The sequence below is a fragment of the Typopeltis vanoorti genome, chromosome 16 (genome assembly GCF_054136105.1).
Source record: "Typopeltis vanoorti isolate ZY-2024b chromosome 16, IOZ_Tvanoo_1.0, whole genome shotgun sequence".
Lineage (NCBI taxonomy): Eukaryota > Metazoa > Arthropoda > Arachnida > Uropygi > Thelyphonidae > Typopeltis > Typopeltis vanoorti.
The window spans coordinates 70,661,047-70,678,099 of NC_143564.1; the positions used below are offsets into that span (position 1 = coordinate 70,661,047).

At 37.1% G+C, this 17,053-nt stretch overlaps 1 protein-coding gene across 4 annotated transcripts in view; it reads right to left on the bottom strand.

The window, feature by feature from the left end:
- LOC150098114 (poly(A) RNA polymerase gld-2 homolog A-like) overlaps positions 1-17,053 on the bottom strand; it is a 315,041-nt gene that overhangs the window by 133,085 nt on the left and 164,903 nt on the right. For all 4 annotated transcript variants that reach the window (XM_090406209.1, XM_090406210.1, XM_090406207.1 and 1 more), the window contains one exon: positions 9,015-9,106. In XM_090406209.1, coding sequence (XP_090262335.1) covers positions 9,015-9,106 — 92 coding nt within the window. The remainder of the gene's footprint in view (positions 1-9,014; positions 9,107-17,053) is intronic.

The following is a 17,053-nucleotide window of genomic DNA, read 5'->3' on the forward strand; positions in this document are numbered from 1 at the left end:
TGCTCTCCTCCTCAATTCACTCTTATATCTGGGCAACATGCCTACGACTTTCCCAACAACACTATTCTTCACCTGCTGCAACAACTTCCTCAAGTTTCTATCAACATTTTTATTCTCCCCAACTAAGTCATTTGTGCTCACGACTACCACTAATTCTGATGCCCAGTATTTCCTTTTCTGTAATGCATCAGTTATCTGCTTTATTGTTCCACCAGGAAAGCATGTTTTGTGCACTTTATTACTAATCACACCTCTAATGATTGAGTCCCCATACACTGATATATGACTATCCTTTGATTCTTTCTTTCTTTATAACATTAACTTCCTCCTCATCAGCCAGTCTCTCCTTTAGCTGTGTAATATCCTCTTTCAGATGTTTCATTTTGCTTTTCATTAACTCCTACCAAAATTCTTCTACTACGGTCCCAAAATTTGCTCCCATCTCTAATCTCTCTCTGAATCTATCCAGACGTTAAACGCTTTTGTTCTTCTCGTTTACACAAACAGTCCACAGATCCTTCACATTTTTTGGTGTATACATATAGCAGTTTTTGCAACACATCCACTGTGAAAAATCCAAGACAAAGGCGGACTTTCTTACAGTAGTTTAAGTGCCGCTGACATATGCTTCTTTATGGATGCCATCTTTAGAAGCTGAGGTAGTACAACAAACAAGTAGCAGAACACAATATAAACAACACCACCATGAAGGACACTTGTATACACACTGAAAAAAATACAGCACAACTGCAACAAAAAGCCATGCTATACACTAATTAAAAACTTTTTTTTTTTTTTTTTGATCATGGCTCAAAACTACTGCTACGCTTACTTGTGACACTAGCATCACATATAATACATAAACTAACAATGATTGCTTCCGAGAAATGCTAATTTGGGAGTGGACTTTTGAGCAACTAACTGAACGTACTACTGTGCAGGAATGTTAGTGAAAGTCAAAATAGGACTACACAATCCAGCAGGAAATACTTTTATTTTTTTTGGTAAATTTCCCATTTCTAGTCACTATACAAAAGGAAATTCAGGCAAGAATATGGATAGGATTCAAAGCAGCAAAGTAGTAGCAAACATAAAAAAGGCAAGTTGAAGGAATTATTTGGTTGATACAAATGATTTGAGAAGTGTTCTATGAAGGAGGATGTAAAGGAGTTGTTAGTAGAGGCAAAACTGAAGAGTGAGAAAGTTATGATTGTAAGTCTGCTACCATGCTATGATTGAGGCAAACTAGGAAGAGGGCATTGATAGCTAATAAATCTATAAATAGATTGTGCAAAAGGAATGATGTAGAATTTGTGGATTGTGGTCTCTGTTTGACAGAAAGGATTTGTACAATGCTGATAGGCTGCATCTAAATGGTTTTAGTGTTAGGTGTCTGGAGAGAGAGAGAGAGAGAGAGAGAGAGAGAGAGAGAGAGAGAGAGAGAGAGAGAGAGAGAGAGAGATTTTTTTCACTGATCATTCTGAAGTGCAAATTCAGGGAAACTTGACCAATTAGGGTGGAAACAAGCAAGTTTGTGAGAAGGCGTCTATGAAGCAAGTGAGTGTGAGAATAACCAAGTGAGGAATCTTATCTCTCAAGCAAAAATATTGAATAAGGTAGTCAAATTCAGAAAGTAAAAGGTGGGTGGGAGACTAAAGGGATACTGCAGTTTCTATATACTAATGCCAGAAATATCAAGAACAAGGAATTTTTGGCATTGGTTAGTGCAACCTCACCAAAAGTTATAGGCATTAGTGAGACTTGGCTAACAGCAGTCTGTAGTTACTGCCTATGATGTAGTTACAGGGATTGAATGAAGGGTTTACCTTTCATCAGCTACCTTAAAGCCAGAAGCACTCCACGCTCTGTCACGTGGTCACAACTTCGCCATTGCTCCTAAGAAATTACTGGCCGAGGAATTAATGATCCAAATTGAACGCGGGATTTGCCAACTTCCAAACCATATCGCCAACGATATTAGATTGGATGTAGCCTGTGTTCTCAATAAAGCAAAACCTCCAAAATACAACATATCCATTAGTGAATACAAGGCACTACAAGAATTGAAGAGAAACAAAAAAATAGTGATCACCAAAGCGGATAAAGGGAACGCCACTGTGACACTCAATCTTAAAGACTACACAGGTAAGCTCAAGGCTTTATTATTAGATCGTTCCACTTACCTCCCCATTGATTACAATCCCACCAACACACAAATTAGAAAACTCCATAGGCTCCTTAAGAAGGTCACTTCTTGGCCTGTGGAGATTACCACCAGACTAAAACCCTATAACTCTAGACCCCCCCCCCCCGCATATATGGGCTCCCAAAAATACACAAATAAAATGTGCCATTATGTCCCATAGTGGATGGCATTGATTCCCCCACTTACAAACTAGCCAAGCATTTAGCCAAAGCGCTCTCACACTATACTGGCAATACACCATCACACATAAAAAACTCAGCCCACTTCAAAGCCAGTATAGAAAACCTTACACTCCAACATAATGACATAATGGTCAGTTTTGATGTTTCCTCCCTATTCACGAATGTCCCCCTCAAAGAAACCTTAGAGCTAATCCAAGCTAAATTTCCTCCCGATATCTCAGCCCTATTTCAGTTTACAATGAACTCAGGCTATTTCGTTTGGCAGGAAAAATTCTACAAACAGATAGAGGGGACAGCCATGGGTTCACCACTTTCCCCACCCTTGGCCAACTTCTTCATGGAGACGTTTGAAGAGAAAGCCTTAAACTCAGCCCCACAAAAACCTACCATATAGCTTCGCTACGTTGATGATGTCTTCGCTATTTGGCCACATGGCCCGGATTCACTCCTCTCCTTCCTAACACACTTAAACAACCAACACCCCAGAATCAAATTCACCCTGGAAAAAGAGGAAAACAATAACCTCCCCTTCCTAGACACATTAGTCACCCACCAACCTGATGGAACCTTGGTTTTCTCAGTTTATAGAAAACCCACCCATACAGGCAGATACACTCACCAACAATCCCGACACCCCCCCCTCACAACAATATGGAGTTATTAAAACATTATTCAACAGGGCAAAAATAATCTGTTCTAATGATCAAGCCCTAACCACTGAACTAAATCACATCCGTGACACTTTCTCAGCCAACGGCTACCCCCTCCAAAAAATACTTAACCCAGTTATCCACAACCCACCACCCCCTCCCCTTCACAATAAAGATTACTCTAAATCCATCACCATTCCCTACATCCGAGGCACCTCGGAAAAAATCAAAAAAATCTTAAAAAAACATGACTTGACCACTTGTTACAGACCACATAGAAAACTGGCATCCCTTATCCGCTCCACCAAAGACCAACCACTTCCCCTAGACCTACCTGGTGTATACCAGGTCCCTTGCAGCTGTAAACTGTCCTACTTTGGCCAAACAGGCAGGACAGCAAATATCAGAATCTCAGAACACAAGGATTACATCCGATTTCACCAGTACAGCCACTCTGGGCTTGCAGACCACGCTCTGGATACTCGCCACAGAATAAGATGGAAGAAAGCCACAGTAATACACCGCAGCAAGTTCAAGTATGAAAGACTATTCATGGAATCAGCCTCGGCCCTTAGGAACATGCCAAACCTCAACAAATTTGGATGCATGAGACTGCCCCAAATTTGGGAAACGTTTATCAGAAGAAGTTCAGCCCAAACGCCAAGAACTACCAATATAGCCTGCCAGGGGGCACCATCAGGACTTTAGGAAAACGCTAGCTTCCTAGCTTTAGTCTCATTTGCTGTTATTAGTACTTGTGTGCACGTGTCTTAGTAGTAAGTTCCCAAGAAGATGGCAACGTGACGTTCGCCGAATATCGGAAAGTATAAATTAAAGTTTATTTAATCTATATTTCTAATATACGCTGTCAATTCCTTAAATATTAGTTATGTTTAACCAGCATATAAGTCTCTCAACAAGAATAATGAAGGGTTTAGTATTTTCAAGGAAGATAGAGATAAGATGGGGAGGGATAGTATTACTGCTAATGATAGATGAATTGCAACCAAAAAGAATAGGAGACAGGTGAAAGGGTGGCTGTTCATTTGAAGCAATCCGGAGTGAGATTAGGGCCAGTAAGACAAAATATACAGTTGGTTGTTGCTATAGGCCAGGAAGTTCCACAGATGATCTGGAACACATGCATTGCCAAATTAGTACAAACAGTACAGGTCAAGTGATTATTATGGGAGACTTCAACTATGGAGATATAGATTGGAAGGAAGGAAGAAAGATCACATGGCAGGAAGGAAATAGAAATTTATACACCTGCTAAGAGATAATTACTTAAAACAGCATGTGATCAAGGGGACTAGGGATGGGAGAGTATTGTTCCTGGTCATAGGATCAGAACAGCTATCCATAACCAAGGTGACAACATTGCCTCCAATTGGTGAAAGTGACAATTTTGACTTGGGAGATTGAAAAACATGAGTAATATTCTATCAAGAAAGAGTATTTGTGGAACTACAAGGCAGGTAATTATGACATGCTTAGGAAGAAGCTTAAATTAATACCATGGTAGGGATGTTAGTAGTGCATAGGATATAGTTAAGAATCATCTACAGGAAGCAGTATTAAATTGTATATTTAAGATAAGGAGGTATAATCATGTAGGAGTTAGATGGATAAGTAATATTATTAAGCATGAGCTGCAGAAGAAGAAAATGCTGTGGAGGGAATATAAAGAGAAAGGTGATAGCAAACTCATGAACAGTACAAGGATCAGGCAAGAAAGATGACCAGCATGGCAAGGAAGGCAAAATCAGATTATGAGAAGAATCTAATTGAGCAGGCCAAAGGAAATCCCAAAGCGTTCTTTCATTATATGGCAAGTAAGAGGAAGAATGACTATGGAAGATCAACCTTGATGAGTGATGATGGTCACGAGACAGAAGCAGATAAAATAGTTTAGTTATTGAGTGATCACTTTGCAAGGGTATATCATCCTAGTGAGGTTACTGCTTTAACTTCTGCAAAGGTGGACGAGTTGGAGGTTCTTAGGATATTGCAGAATCTCAATGTAAATACAGCTGTGGGATTAGATGGGATACCAGCTAAGGTTTTGTGAGAATGTGCAAGAGAACTGGCAATGCCTTTGACTAGGCTCCAAGTCTCAGCTCTGGTAGAGTTTCAAGGGAAGGGAGTGGAAAGAAGGCAAAATTATTCCTTTGCATAAGGGAGGTTCTAAGATTGCAGTAGCAAATTATAGACCAATCAGCATTTTGGGCATGGGGAGTAAAGGTACTAGAAAAATTAGTAAAGAAGAGAATTCAAGAATGGGTAGATAAAAATATGATACTGTATGAGGGTCAACATGGCTTTATGAAGGTTTAGTCATGCCTTAATAATTTGCTAACTTTTTATAATAGAGTAACAGCTGAGTTAGATAAAGGAAGTGGCTACACGATGATTTTGCTAGGGCATTTGAGAGAATACCACATGGAACTATGTTATGCAAATTAAAACAAATGGGGATGGATATGACACTGGTTAAGTGGATAAAAGGATGAATGCTGGATAGATAAAGAAGTGGTATGTGGAGGGTCAGAATCTAGGTGAAAACAGGCAACTAGTTTTGTGCTGCAAGGTTCAGTGCTGGGACCCCATTGTTGTTTAATTTGTACATAAATGATATAGGAAATAACCTGAAAGAAAATATTCAGTTGTTTGCTAATGATGCAAAATTAGGAATAGTAATAGTTAAGCAAGGCAATGCAGAGAGCTTGCAGGACAATTTAAATAGGCTGTCAGTATAGGCAGAAGTTAAATGGTGTCAGTTTAATGTTGAGAAATGTAAATTTATGCATTTTGTGATAAATAGATTACAAGCTGTGTATCACATTGATGGCACTGTACTCCAGGAAATAAATGAGGCTTGAAATTTATACATGGTGGTGGTTACAGAGTTAAACATTACAGGACAAGGTTGCTAAAGGTAGCAACATAAGATGACTTGGCTATTGAAGAACACATTAACAAGTAGAGATAAAGAAGTTATTCCTTTTCATAAGGGTTTGATATGCTCACATCTGGATTACTGTGCTCAAGTCTGGTTCCCTGGGTTTCTTGGGAGATGAAGAAGTGGTGGAGAGTATTCAGAGTTGAGTGGCCTGTAAAATGTTCCTTGTGAAGATAGACTGAAGGTGTGTGGATTGCAGAAGTTGAATGATAGGAGAGAAAAAGGGATATATAATATAAACATTTAAGTTGCTTAAAGGGTTTTATAGGATAGATGCAGAAGAAAATGTTTAAGCACTTGGCTAGAGGGACCAGAACAAGGTATCATTCCTGAGGACTAGATTTTTCTGCTTGGAGAGTTGTGAATGAGTTGCCAGAGTTAGTTATGAGTGCTTTGTCTGTTAATGGGTGGAAGAAGAGATGATCAATTGTGTGGATAGATTGGGTTGTCCATGATGAGTCTGACTCCATGGAGGTGCCCAGATAATCTACCCTATATATATAATATGATAAGCCTTTTATGTCATGTTTGCATGTCACGTTTTTTGAAACGTTTTGAAACTCAGGGGCTACCCTGAGTGTCGAGTCTTCAAAATTCAAGTCATCAGAATGCAAGGAAAACCGGCCTACCAGTCGGGAACTCAGGGGATTGGACACCGCAGGCACCAGGGCCCCCCTTTTGAAGACTCGACACTCAGGGGCTACCCTAGGCACCAGGGGGGGGCGGGACCCTTTAGAGTCTTCAAAATTCAAGTCATCAGAATTCAAGGAGAACCAACCTACCAGTCCGGAACATGGAGGGTTGGGTGCAGTAGGAGCCAGGGGGTAGTATCCCCCCCTAGTGATGATAATAAACAGTTGGAAACTTATTGTGTTGAAGAAAGGAAATAATGACCACACAGTGGACATGGACTGACTAAGAAATATAGAAAGCTTTTCAATTTAGTTCCATAAATTCTCTCAAAAAGACCAGTCACTAACTGCACATGCCATGTTTAACCAAATACAATGTTGTGGTGGCATTCAAAATTAGAGCTATTGCAGTTTTGTGTGAAAATTAGAAGCAAATAAACATATGAACATCTGCACACACACACACATGCCAGAGCAGGAGTCACAATCCAAGTTGAACAAACATGTCCTGACTCTTGATTCCATGATCCATTTGTAAAACAAGATAACTTCATAAGAAATATTCACAACAAGCATCCCATAACACAGAATACACTTCCTAGAAAGTATATACTGCCTTATATTCTGATAAGTCATTTCAAACCACTCAACCTTTATTGAAGTTTCATTATGAGATATTCTGAACAAGTTGTAGTCAAATTTACTGTTCTTATTTTGTAAATAGCTTGCATTGAAAATACTATTGTATATGCACAAACTTGTTCTTTGCTTATGCTAAGTAAAATACAGTTGAATCAAGAATATAATTTTTGAAAGTATCAAGTTTTATGCGACTCACACCCACAAAAAGGCTGTAAAGCTATAGTGTACATTAGTAAACTGAGTAGACTAAGATTTATTTTACATAAGAAACCTTAGAGACCAAACAGAACTTTAAGCTTCTTCAGGCCTCCAATAAGCAGAGGAAGTGGTCTAACTGGAGAATGAAATTCACCTTCTACTTAAAGCAGTGTTTCTTAACATTTTTTGGATCATGCCCCCGCCTCAACTCCTCAAAGATTTTGATGCCCCCCCAGCATAATAGTCAGCCAAGTTCTGAAAAAGTACAATATAAATAAGAAAAGGAACATAGGTAAAACTGTTTTTAATTTGACTATCTTCAATGAATATAAATTTTATATTACGCTTTGTATATTATAAAACAAATCAAAATGAACTCGGGAAAATAAAATCCAAGTTAATGCGATCCTTGAGCTTGATGTCTGTTGCAGAGTTTTCATTTGACTTACTATTTAGTCATATTCAATCTCAAATCCCTGTGGTTTGTGATATCTAGATCATTTCTTTTTTCAGTAGCAAGTCATTTACAGCACTAAAGCCACATTCAACTAAATATGACGACGGAAAGGGCAACAGTATTTTTTTTTGCAAGACTAGTTGAATTTCAGTATTTCATTTGTCTCGTCAGAAAGCCATGCCATTGTTCCTTTTATGTTAAATAAATTTCTAATAGACTCATCATTTTGCTTTTTTGAGAGTTCTTGATACTGTATTTATGTTGACTGCTGTACTAGTGATGTCAGCTTTTTTTTCTCGGAAAGTCAGGGTTGTAACATCGACAATTTATTGCTAACAATGGAGAGTTTCTTTGAGTATATCGGTGATGAGGTGACAAATGCAATGTCATTTTCTAATTTCCCTGCAAAATATTCAAATTGGCTGCCTGTGGGGGCATATGCCACATTGGGAAACACTGACTTAAAAGCATTCACAAACTACCAGCCCATAGCAGGATTTGAACTCTTCCACTTGAATTTGAAGCCTGAACATCAAAACATGAATGTTCAGAAAGAATACTCCTATTTTGGTCAGAGACTGAGTACATTAATTATTCAAACAAGCAAACATTGGTTACAAAGAAGCTGCACTTAAAAGCTCGTTTTAACCTCTTACCTAAGTGTGAGCAAAGTATTTTCACAACTGGTTACTTGTAACAGAGAGATGACTGCACATCAAATGGGCTCTAGTATCCCATAATGCACAGTACACTTCCTTTCAGATGTGTATATTGTTATGCAATAATGCATAATATACATGTCTGAGAAGAAGGCATTGATGTTAAGAATTTAATGTTTTTTTTTTTTAAATGAGAAGTCAAATGCTTCCATATACACATTACCTAGTCATGAAGATACGTTACATAAAAATTTGTGCTTGCCCATGCTTGGGTAAAAGATTAAAACAGTAACATAATTTATTAAGTATAATATAATATATTATCTAATGAGCTTAAAACTTGCTGTAATAAATCTTGTGATTTATTTTTTAAAAAACAATCAACAGATTAATAAAATACATTAAACTAGTCTAAAAGAAACATACCTCAGAATACGATACCATAAGGCACATATCCATATCACTAGTATTGGTACCAAGGCCATTCACTGATGAACCAACAACATGGATGCTACAATCTAAGAAACAGATACTTGTGACCAATCAAAAAGTACCAATAAGAAAAAAAAATACTATATTAGTCATATTAAAGCTTTACGTTAACCCATATTTTAACATTTAATCTTTGATTAAGTGCACTATTTCCTCCTTGCACATGAACTGTAGCAATTTGTCAATTTAAAAATTAAAAAAATTGACAAAATATTGGAAAGGATGAAAAGAATTATATAGGTATACTATGCCAATGTTAATCTACATTTCAACCATTTCCATTCCCCCCCACCACCACCATGTTTCAGCTTAAGTTCATGGGAAAGTACAAATAGCATAAAAATTACCAAGATTTTTAGGTGCTGTTATTCAAAGTTATACTTACAAAATGGACTATTATTTTTAAATTTGAATGATATTACAAGCAATGGAACTTATTTAGATAGTGTTGAGAAACTTGTTTACTTTAAAAGCCAATGCAAACAATCAGGGAAATGTGTTTGGATGGGTGCACAAAAGTGTGGATATATATATATATTAAATTTAATTAAGAGGCCTAAATGCAGAAAGTAAGAATGATAGTATATTAGGGATAACCACATGGAATGGCAGAGCTAGACTAGTTTCTAGCCAAGAAAGAAAAGTGAAAACTGTGGAATAGGGTTGGGGATTTGGTTCAAGAATCAACTCCAGTTTACTAATCTGAACTGATCAGATTTTAAGAGTTACTTTAATACTCGTTATCCCAGTGGTCAGCTATCATGCATAAACTATGTCAAAAGAATCAAAAATTAAAGGAAAGAAGCTATTGGCAATGGTAGATATGGAGAGAGAGCAAAAATCATAGGCAGTGAGATCTGTTTGACAAAAGGATATATCCTTACAGAAACAATATGATGAGTTTAGTTCTATTCAGAGAGGACAGGTAACTAAGAAGAGTGGAGGAATACTGCCAATGACTGCAGAGGAATTAACTTCAAGAGAGTAGAAATCTCCAATGGTTGTAGCATGAATATAGCATTACTCACTGCCACTACCATCATTCAGAAATATGCTCAAGTTTTTGGTGTGTTACCAAAGTTAAATAGCACAAAGTACACCATGCCATTACAAACCAGGATCAAAAGAGGACTGAACTATACAGAAAGTCCTTGTATCTATAAGATTTATCATTATGGGTGATTTCAACTGTGGAGATACCAGAGGAGGGAGCATGCAAGATAAAGGAAAAATCTACTTTTAGTATGTGATGAAAGAGGACATGATAAAAGAATACCGACTAGTAACAGTATCTGAAAATCTGCCTATGCTTTATGCCATCAACTGGTTAGAATGATCAAGCAGTTTGACTTGAGAGGGTACAATGAATGCAAGATCTTTAAGTATATGTAGACTTATAATATGAAGGAGCTTGCATAATAATTACTTCTTGGCTTTTCCCCAATCCTTAATGGATTGTGTACATTTTGGCATACATGTTAATCCTCTCCACTTGCTGGCCTGGCCTAACAGTGGCGAGTACTATATATTAATCTGTGTAGATGTGTGTTCATTGAGTGTTTGCAGTGGGGAGGGGGGAACCTGTTTCATGAATGAGACTAATAATGCTTCTTTATATAAATAGCTTTTATAAAAGTTCTTAACTACTCTAAGGAAATCAGCTTTGACATTTCTAACTAAAGAGCATTACTGCTACCATCATCTGTGCTATGGAGTTTTTGAATGAAGGAAGTTGACATGCAAAATTTACTGCAACCTTCATGCCAGGCTACTTAATCAGTACCTGGTCCTAATTTGTAATAATCTTTCTCCTCCCTTTTTGATCAGATTTTGGTTCCTCAAACCTGCACACAATCTCCTGCATAGACCACGTGGGATGGGCCCATTGTACTCCAACATTCATAATATACTAGTTTTATGTTTTCAGGCCAGTTCTACCTGATTTCAAAATGAAAAACAGACAGTGAAATATGTTGTCTTATGCTACAGCATTTCCACTTTGTTATCATACTATTATCTTTTGGTTTTTTTTTTCTTTAATGCAACTCTTATCCATATTGCAAATCTATTACATATTAATACTTTGGGAAGGCTAGGGATTTAAATTTTTTGTATATTTTTAATCCTTTTTTACCTCTGGAAACACTGCTCTAGAGACCAAATATGAAACATTTTAAACCACTTCAGGCCTCCAAATAAGTGGGACAGTGGTCTCATGCCAGATGATGAAATTCATTTCCTCACCTAAAGACAATCATAAATGTCCATGTTCACAGTATAATCAGAACTCTCAGCCCATTGGAAAGTTGATGTTAACCAATTGGCCAACCAGGCTGATGTTCATATGGTATAAAGGGAAATATAGTTAAATACCACCATCATGTGTTATATCTTATATCCCTTGGGATGGAAGATCTTTTCTGTTTGGAATAATCAGATGTTGAGATGGGAGTCAGAGAAAGTCCATTCAAGTAGTAGACAAAACTACAGACAGACACTGAAATGATCAATTTCCAAAAATTTTAAGTAAGATGTCATGTGACTTAGTACCATAACTGGAAGAGTAATGGTGTGCGCTGCACACTTCCATTTGAAAATAGATTCTTATGATGAGAGGAATATTTATAATATAATAGGCTTATAATATAATAGTCTGTGTGGTTAGCCTAGTGGCTGTGCACTTCACAACACAGCCACTAGGCAACACATTCCAGTTGGAGATGCAAGGAGCTCAAGGATCTTCCTCAGCCATAGCCAAGTTAGCCAGTCATGGGCAGTAGGGTTTTTCCTCCAGTTTAGTTGGAGTTTTTTTTTATCCTGCAAGCAGGCAAACCAGCCCCCATGAACACACACACACAGACTACAATCATGAATACCTCCAATAGGGATGCAGCAGAGGAGTGGCATGCCAGCTGCATATTTCATCATGACTACTCATTAGGAGGAGACCCAACCCATCTGAATCAGATGGAAAGAAGAGATAGATAATATAATAGGCTTCTGGTTGGAGGTGAATTAGCTGATCTCACTGGAGGTAGCAAGGCTACTCCTAGAAACTGGTTCTTCATTGCAGATAGGCTAGTTAGCCAGAGAACACAGATTTACATAAAAAACATGGTGTTGGCGACCGATGGATGACATGAGTAAATGATGAATAGCGATGCATGTTGGTAGATGATTGAGTGGTGTAGATAAGTTCTTGGAAGTGTCATGTAACAATAATAATTTCTTAGTTGAGTTTCACTCTAGTTTTTATTTTCTTAGTTTCACTACTTTGAAGTTAGAGAATTTTTAATATCAGACCATCATGGAAAGTTAACACTCAAAAAGATCATCGAATCATGCCTTAAACCCACCATTTCCAAACTTGTTACACTTTCAAGCAATGTATTCCACTCACTTCACAAAGAACCTGCTCCTCACACCATCCTTAGAGCTTCCATGGATGGCATCTTGTACTACCCTTGTCTCCCTCTACTCTATGAAAAATCTCCACATTAATCTGGTAACACCCCATTAACTTATGTCTCAATCATATCCTTTCTCCTATTCACAAGGCTCCACAAGTTTCCCTTCCTCAATATGTCTTCATATCCCACATTTCACAGACCTGACACCAACATTAATGAACCTTCTCTTTATCCTCTGTAAAATAAATCTCACACTACTGAAAAAGAGATAAACAAATCTGTGCAGTAGTCCATATGCAGTATGATCAAGGCCTATTACACAAGGGAAACAACCTCTTTGCTTTTGCATGTCAAAGTTATCATTGTCATAATGATGACAGATGGCAAAGAATTATCATTGCCATAATACATTGTAATGTTCTTACAATTTTAACAATGTGACCTCTAAACTTCAAGTCTACCAATATTTTGAGAAGGTCTCTTCCACCTCCTAAATTTCTCCATTAATTGTATACTTTGCACTCAACCTTTCCTACTAAATTAAGGCTTTGAACTTTGTAACATTATACTAGTAGCTCCACTCAGTTTACTGAGATCCTCCTATAAGGCCACTAAACATAACAATTTGTCAAATTAAAAAAAAAAAATTTATTTGTCCCACCATAAAATCCACCCAATATTTCCATGCACCAAAGTTACTTCCACATGGTAATGGATACCTCTGTACCATATCTTCTCCATACCACAGCAGAGGCCAACTCAGCTTCACCTCCACTGCCCTCATAGTGAAGCACTGTTACCATTAAAAATATTATTTTGCCCAAAGTAATAAAGTAGAAAAACATTACAGAGTCACTCAAGGCTACAGTAAGGCATAAACTGCAAACCTGATATACATGTGTATCCATCAGGATCCGTTTTTACTGTCTTATACTGAGAAGATTGAAATTCAAACTTAATAAGTTGCCCCCCCCCCCCCCCCCAAAAAAAACGGATCCCCTGCAGCACTCCACTAGTGGCCTTCCTCTTGAGTTACCACTCCCCATGCACAACCTGCTAAGATATCAGACAGCCAATAATCTATTAAACTTATCCAATATCACCTGTTTCAAATTAGTTACTGTTTTGTCATGTGGCAAGATATCAATGGTCTTTGAAAAATCTAAGTTCGTTGGATAAGGAAGATGCACATACCACTGTAAGCACATCTCCCTTATCTAGTGAATTCATCGCCTAGTAGTAAGATAAGCAGATTGCAAAGCATGGTCTTCCCTTAACATGCCCATGCTGACCAGAGAAATCTGCTATTATCAACCCAATTCCAAATATAAGTCCTCAACCATCTCTCTAACACACCTTACAACAAACCCAGACAGGTCTAGCTGCCTCAATCGAGCAATTTTTCCCCACTTTCCACTCCTCTGGAACTTGCCATGTTGTAAAACTCATGTTAAACAGGTGTACCAAAGATGTGTCATTAGTTCCCTGGAACATTCCTTCAAGACACACACTGATATATTGTCAAGTCCTACTTTATTAACATCACATTTACTTAATTTCTCATATGTGCAGCTCACTATCAGTTCCTATTCTATACCTTTCATACTCCAGTTTCTTATTATGTTGCATTCAGAAGGAAGAAATATCGAAATACACTGCTCATTGAATTATATCTTCTTCATCAGTTACTAATCTAATTACCACTCACCAACTAACATCATCCTCCCATAGTCAATCTTATTTCTACTTGCCACATACTGAAAAACCTCACTAGATTTTTTCTTGGTTTGATTGGCTAATTTTTTGTTCATACTGTACTTTTTGTTTTTACCAACTGGGTCATCGTTTTGGCCTGCTCTTTGTACTCTCCATGCAACTGGTCCTTACCAACATTCATCTTGTGTTGCCTCCACAGTGACTTCTTACAGATTTCATGCTTAAGATCTTCATTCATCCATTTCACTCCTACCTTATTTAGCCTTTCCACATTTGGAATGCATTCAAACATTACTGCTGTTAAATAGCTCTTGATCAATGTCCAAGCAGCATTTGTCTTTTTCACTCAATTCTTCTTTCCATGCTAATCCAAGTGATCACCTTATGATCACTCTCGCCAACTGAGAATATTACACATGCCATTTGCAACCATGTCTTCTGATATGTTTACTTAAATAAGATCTAAGACTAGCAACCCCTATTTGTCCTCCATTACATGTTGCCTAAAACAGTTAAATTACTTCTTATATTACATAGAGAAACTTGAATTATCTCTCTCTTTGGGAAAAAAAAATTATATATTTACAGAAATACCAGACTGGGTGGCTGGATAGTATACCTACTCTCCAACCAACAGGTTGTGGGATTGAATCCACACAGGTATGGATACTTTTAAAAGTATGTTCTGAACAAGTATGCATGTCTGAGTTTATAAGGCTTGTTTTAAAAAGCACCAAAACAGAAGCTTAGTAATTTCTATATAAATATAAACATTATGCAGAAAGAAATTGATAAAAATAATGTACTTAGTACCAAGCAAAAGTATTCATAAGTTTTTTTTTTTAGCTTGATCACAACCAATATCATTACATGACAGTTTAGTGAAACCCTAAAATATAAAAGAAAAATGATATGCAGATGACCAACTCAGAGAAAAAGGATCTTTCAGTTTATAGACTGAGAGTAATAGTTTCATCAATACAAAGGTTTCACATGCTTTAACTTTGAACCAACTTTGAACCAAATGTAGTACAAATTAGTGAAAGTTGGTTAACTGAGAAGGATGTTCTGACAGGGATAAAAATGGAAGGTCATATAGCATACTGCAGCAGAACAGAAATAACATTGTTGACTTGAGTACATGGTGCAAGATAGAAGTTTACGGGACCACATATTTAATGAGATGTCACTATAAACCAGGAAATAGATGAGTAGAAAATGTTCAGGAAAATTAGTTTGGCAAGTGATCCTATCATGGGACCTTCAACTATAGTAATATAAACTGGGAAGTGAAAGCAGTATATGGTATTAAGGAAACAAAATCAGACAACTGTCTTAAACAGTATGTGGTGGAGGGAACAAAAGGATCATAATTTTGGACTTGGTCATAGCATACTTAATAAGATGAAAAACTAACTCAATATGAATGCAAAGAAGCAAGTGATTTAAAAAGGGAACTTTGATTTATTTCTTTAAATAATGTTGGAAAAAACAGTACAAAAGAGCAATAAATTGGTTTGGTAAGTTTGAATAAGCTGACATGAATGTTAACATAACTGTTTGCATTTTTGGTTTAAAAAAAATGGAAAAATGATGGTAAATTTGGACAGAGGAGCATCTGGGGAAAAACCTACAGTGAATCTTTAAGAGAAGGATTCATTAACCGTCTTCTGAATAGTATCAGCATTTTTAAGAACTTCTTGATGCATCACTTCAATTGTAGAAGCAGTAATGTTGAGCAAATCAAATTTATATAGGGTTAGAAATTGTACAAATGAGCATCCCAAGCAGAAAATGAGGCAATGGATGTTTATGTTTGCACCAGGATAGCTAGACATGTAAGTTAGAAGAAAAAGAAATCTTATTAGTCTGAATGGAGATTTAATTTGATAATATCCGAAAAGGAATCTGAAATGAGATCTTTCCTGTGAAAAAGAGGCCAGGACTATGTTTCGGTAGTATTAGGTTCACATTTATCTTCATTCTAGCAGGGTAAAACAAGATTACTACTTAAGGCATTAGTGCTTGAACAACTGAGGATAGGATTTGAGGTTAGTAAGATATTTATATATAGGAGGAAAAGAGAAACATCAGAGCCCTCAGGTACAAAGCTCTAGCAATGGTGAGGTAATATGAAGAAAATAAAAAAAAAACACAACAGCAAGACAATGAGCAGAGGAAACTAGAAAACCTATAAGATGGTAGTTTGTTAAGCAGGTTCCTATACAATATCTGATCAAATGCTCTGGAAATGTCAATAGTGGCCACATGAGTTTCTCAAAAACTCTACCATGACTTATGTGAAAGGTGGGAACATGGCCAAGGTGATGAACATACAAATGATGGAACCTCTATCACCGGTCAATAATTCAGTCTCCACATAGTGAAGAAATTGGCTACTAATCTTGACTTTGTTTGAATTACATCTAAAGTACTAAACAAGGTTTCACAAGATGAGAGAAAATTTCTGGAAGGAGTTAATGAATCATTGAGAGAACCAAGTGAGTGAAATGGGACAACAGTTAGATGGCCGACTTATCTCGTTTCCATGCAGATACCACAGAAGTATCAAAGACTAAAGATGACACAAGATGAATGTTATCATGGAGAATGAAAACTTGCAGATTATGATTATTGTTATATCCTAAGACTTCACAGAGCCAAAAGACTCATTTATCAGGTCCCTTTGTCATACTCACAGTCATATCTTGCTTACACTCTTATACAGCTTCCAGGGACGACCACCATGTTATGAAACACCTCTTCAATGTTAATCTTATAGCAATCCATTATCAACCTATATGTCTATCCTATCCATTAGATTTTGTAAATTGAATCTTCTCTATC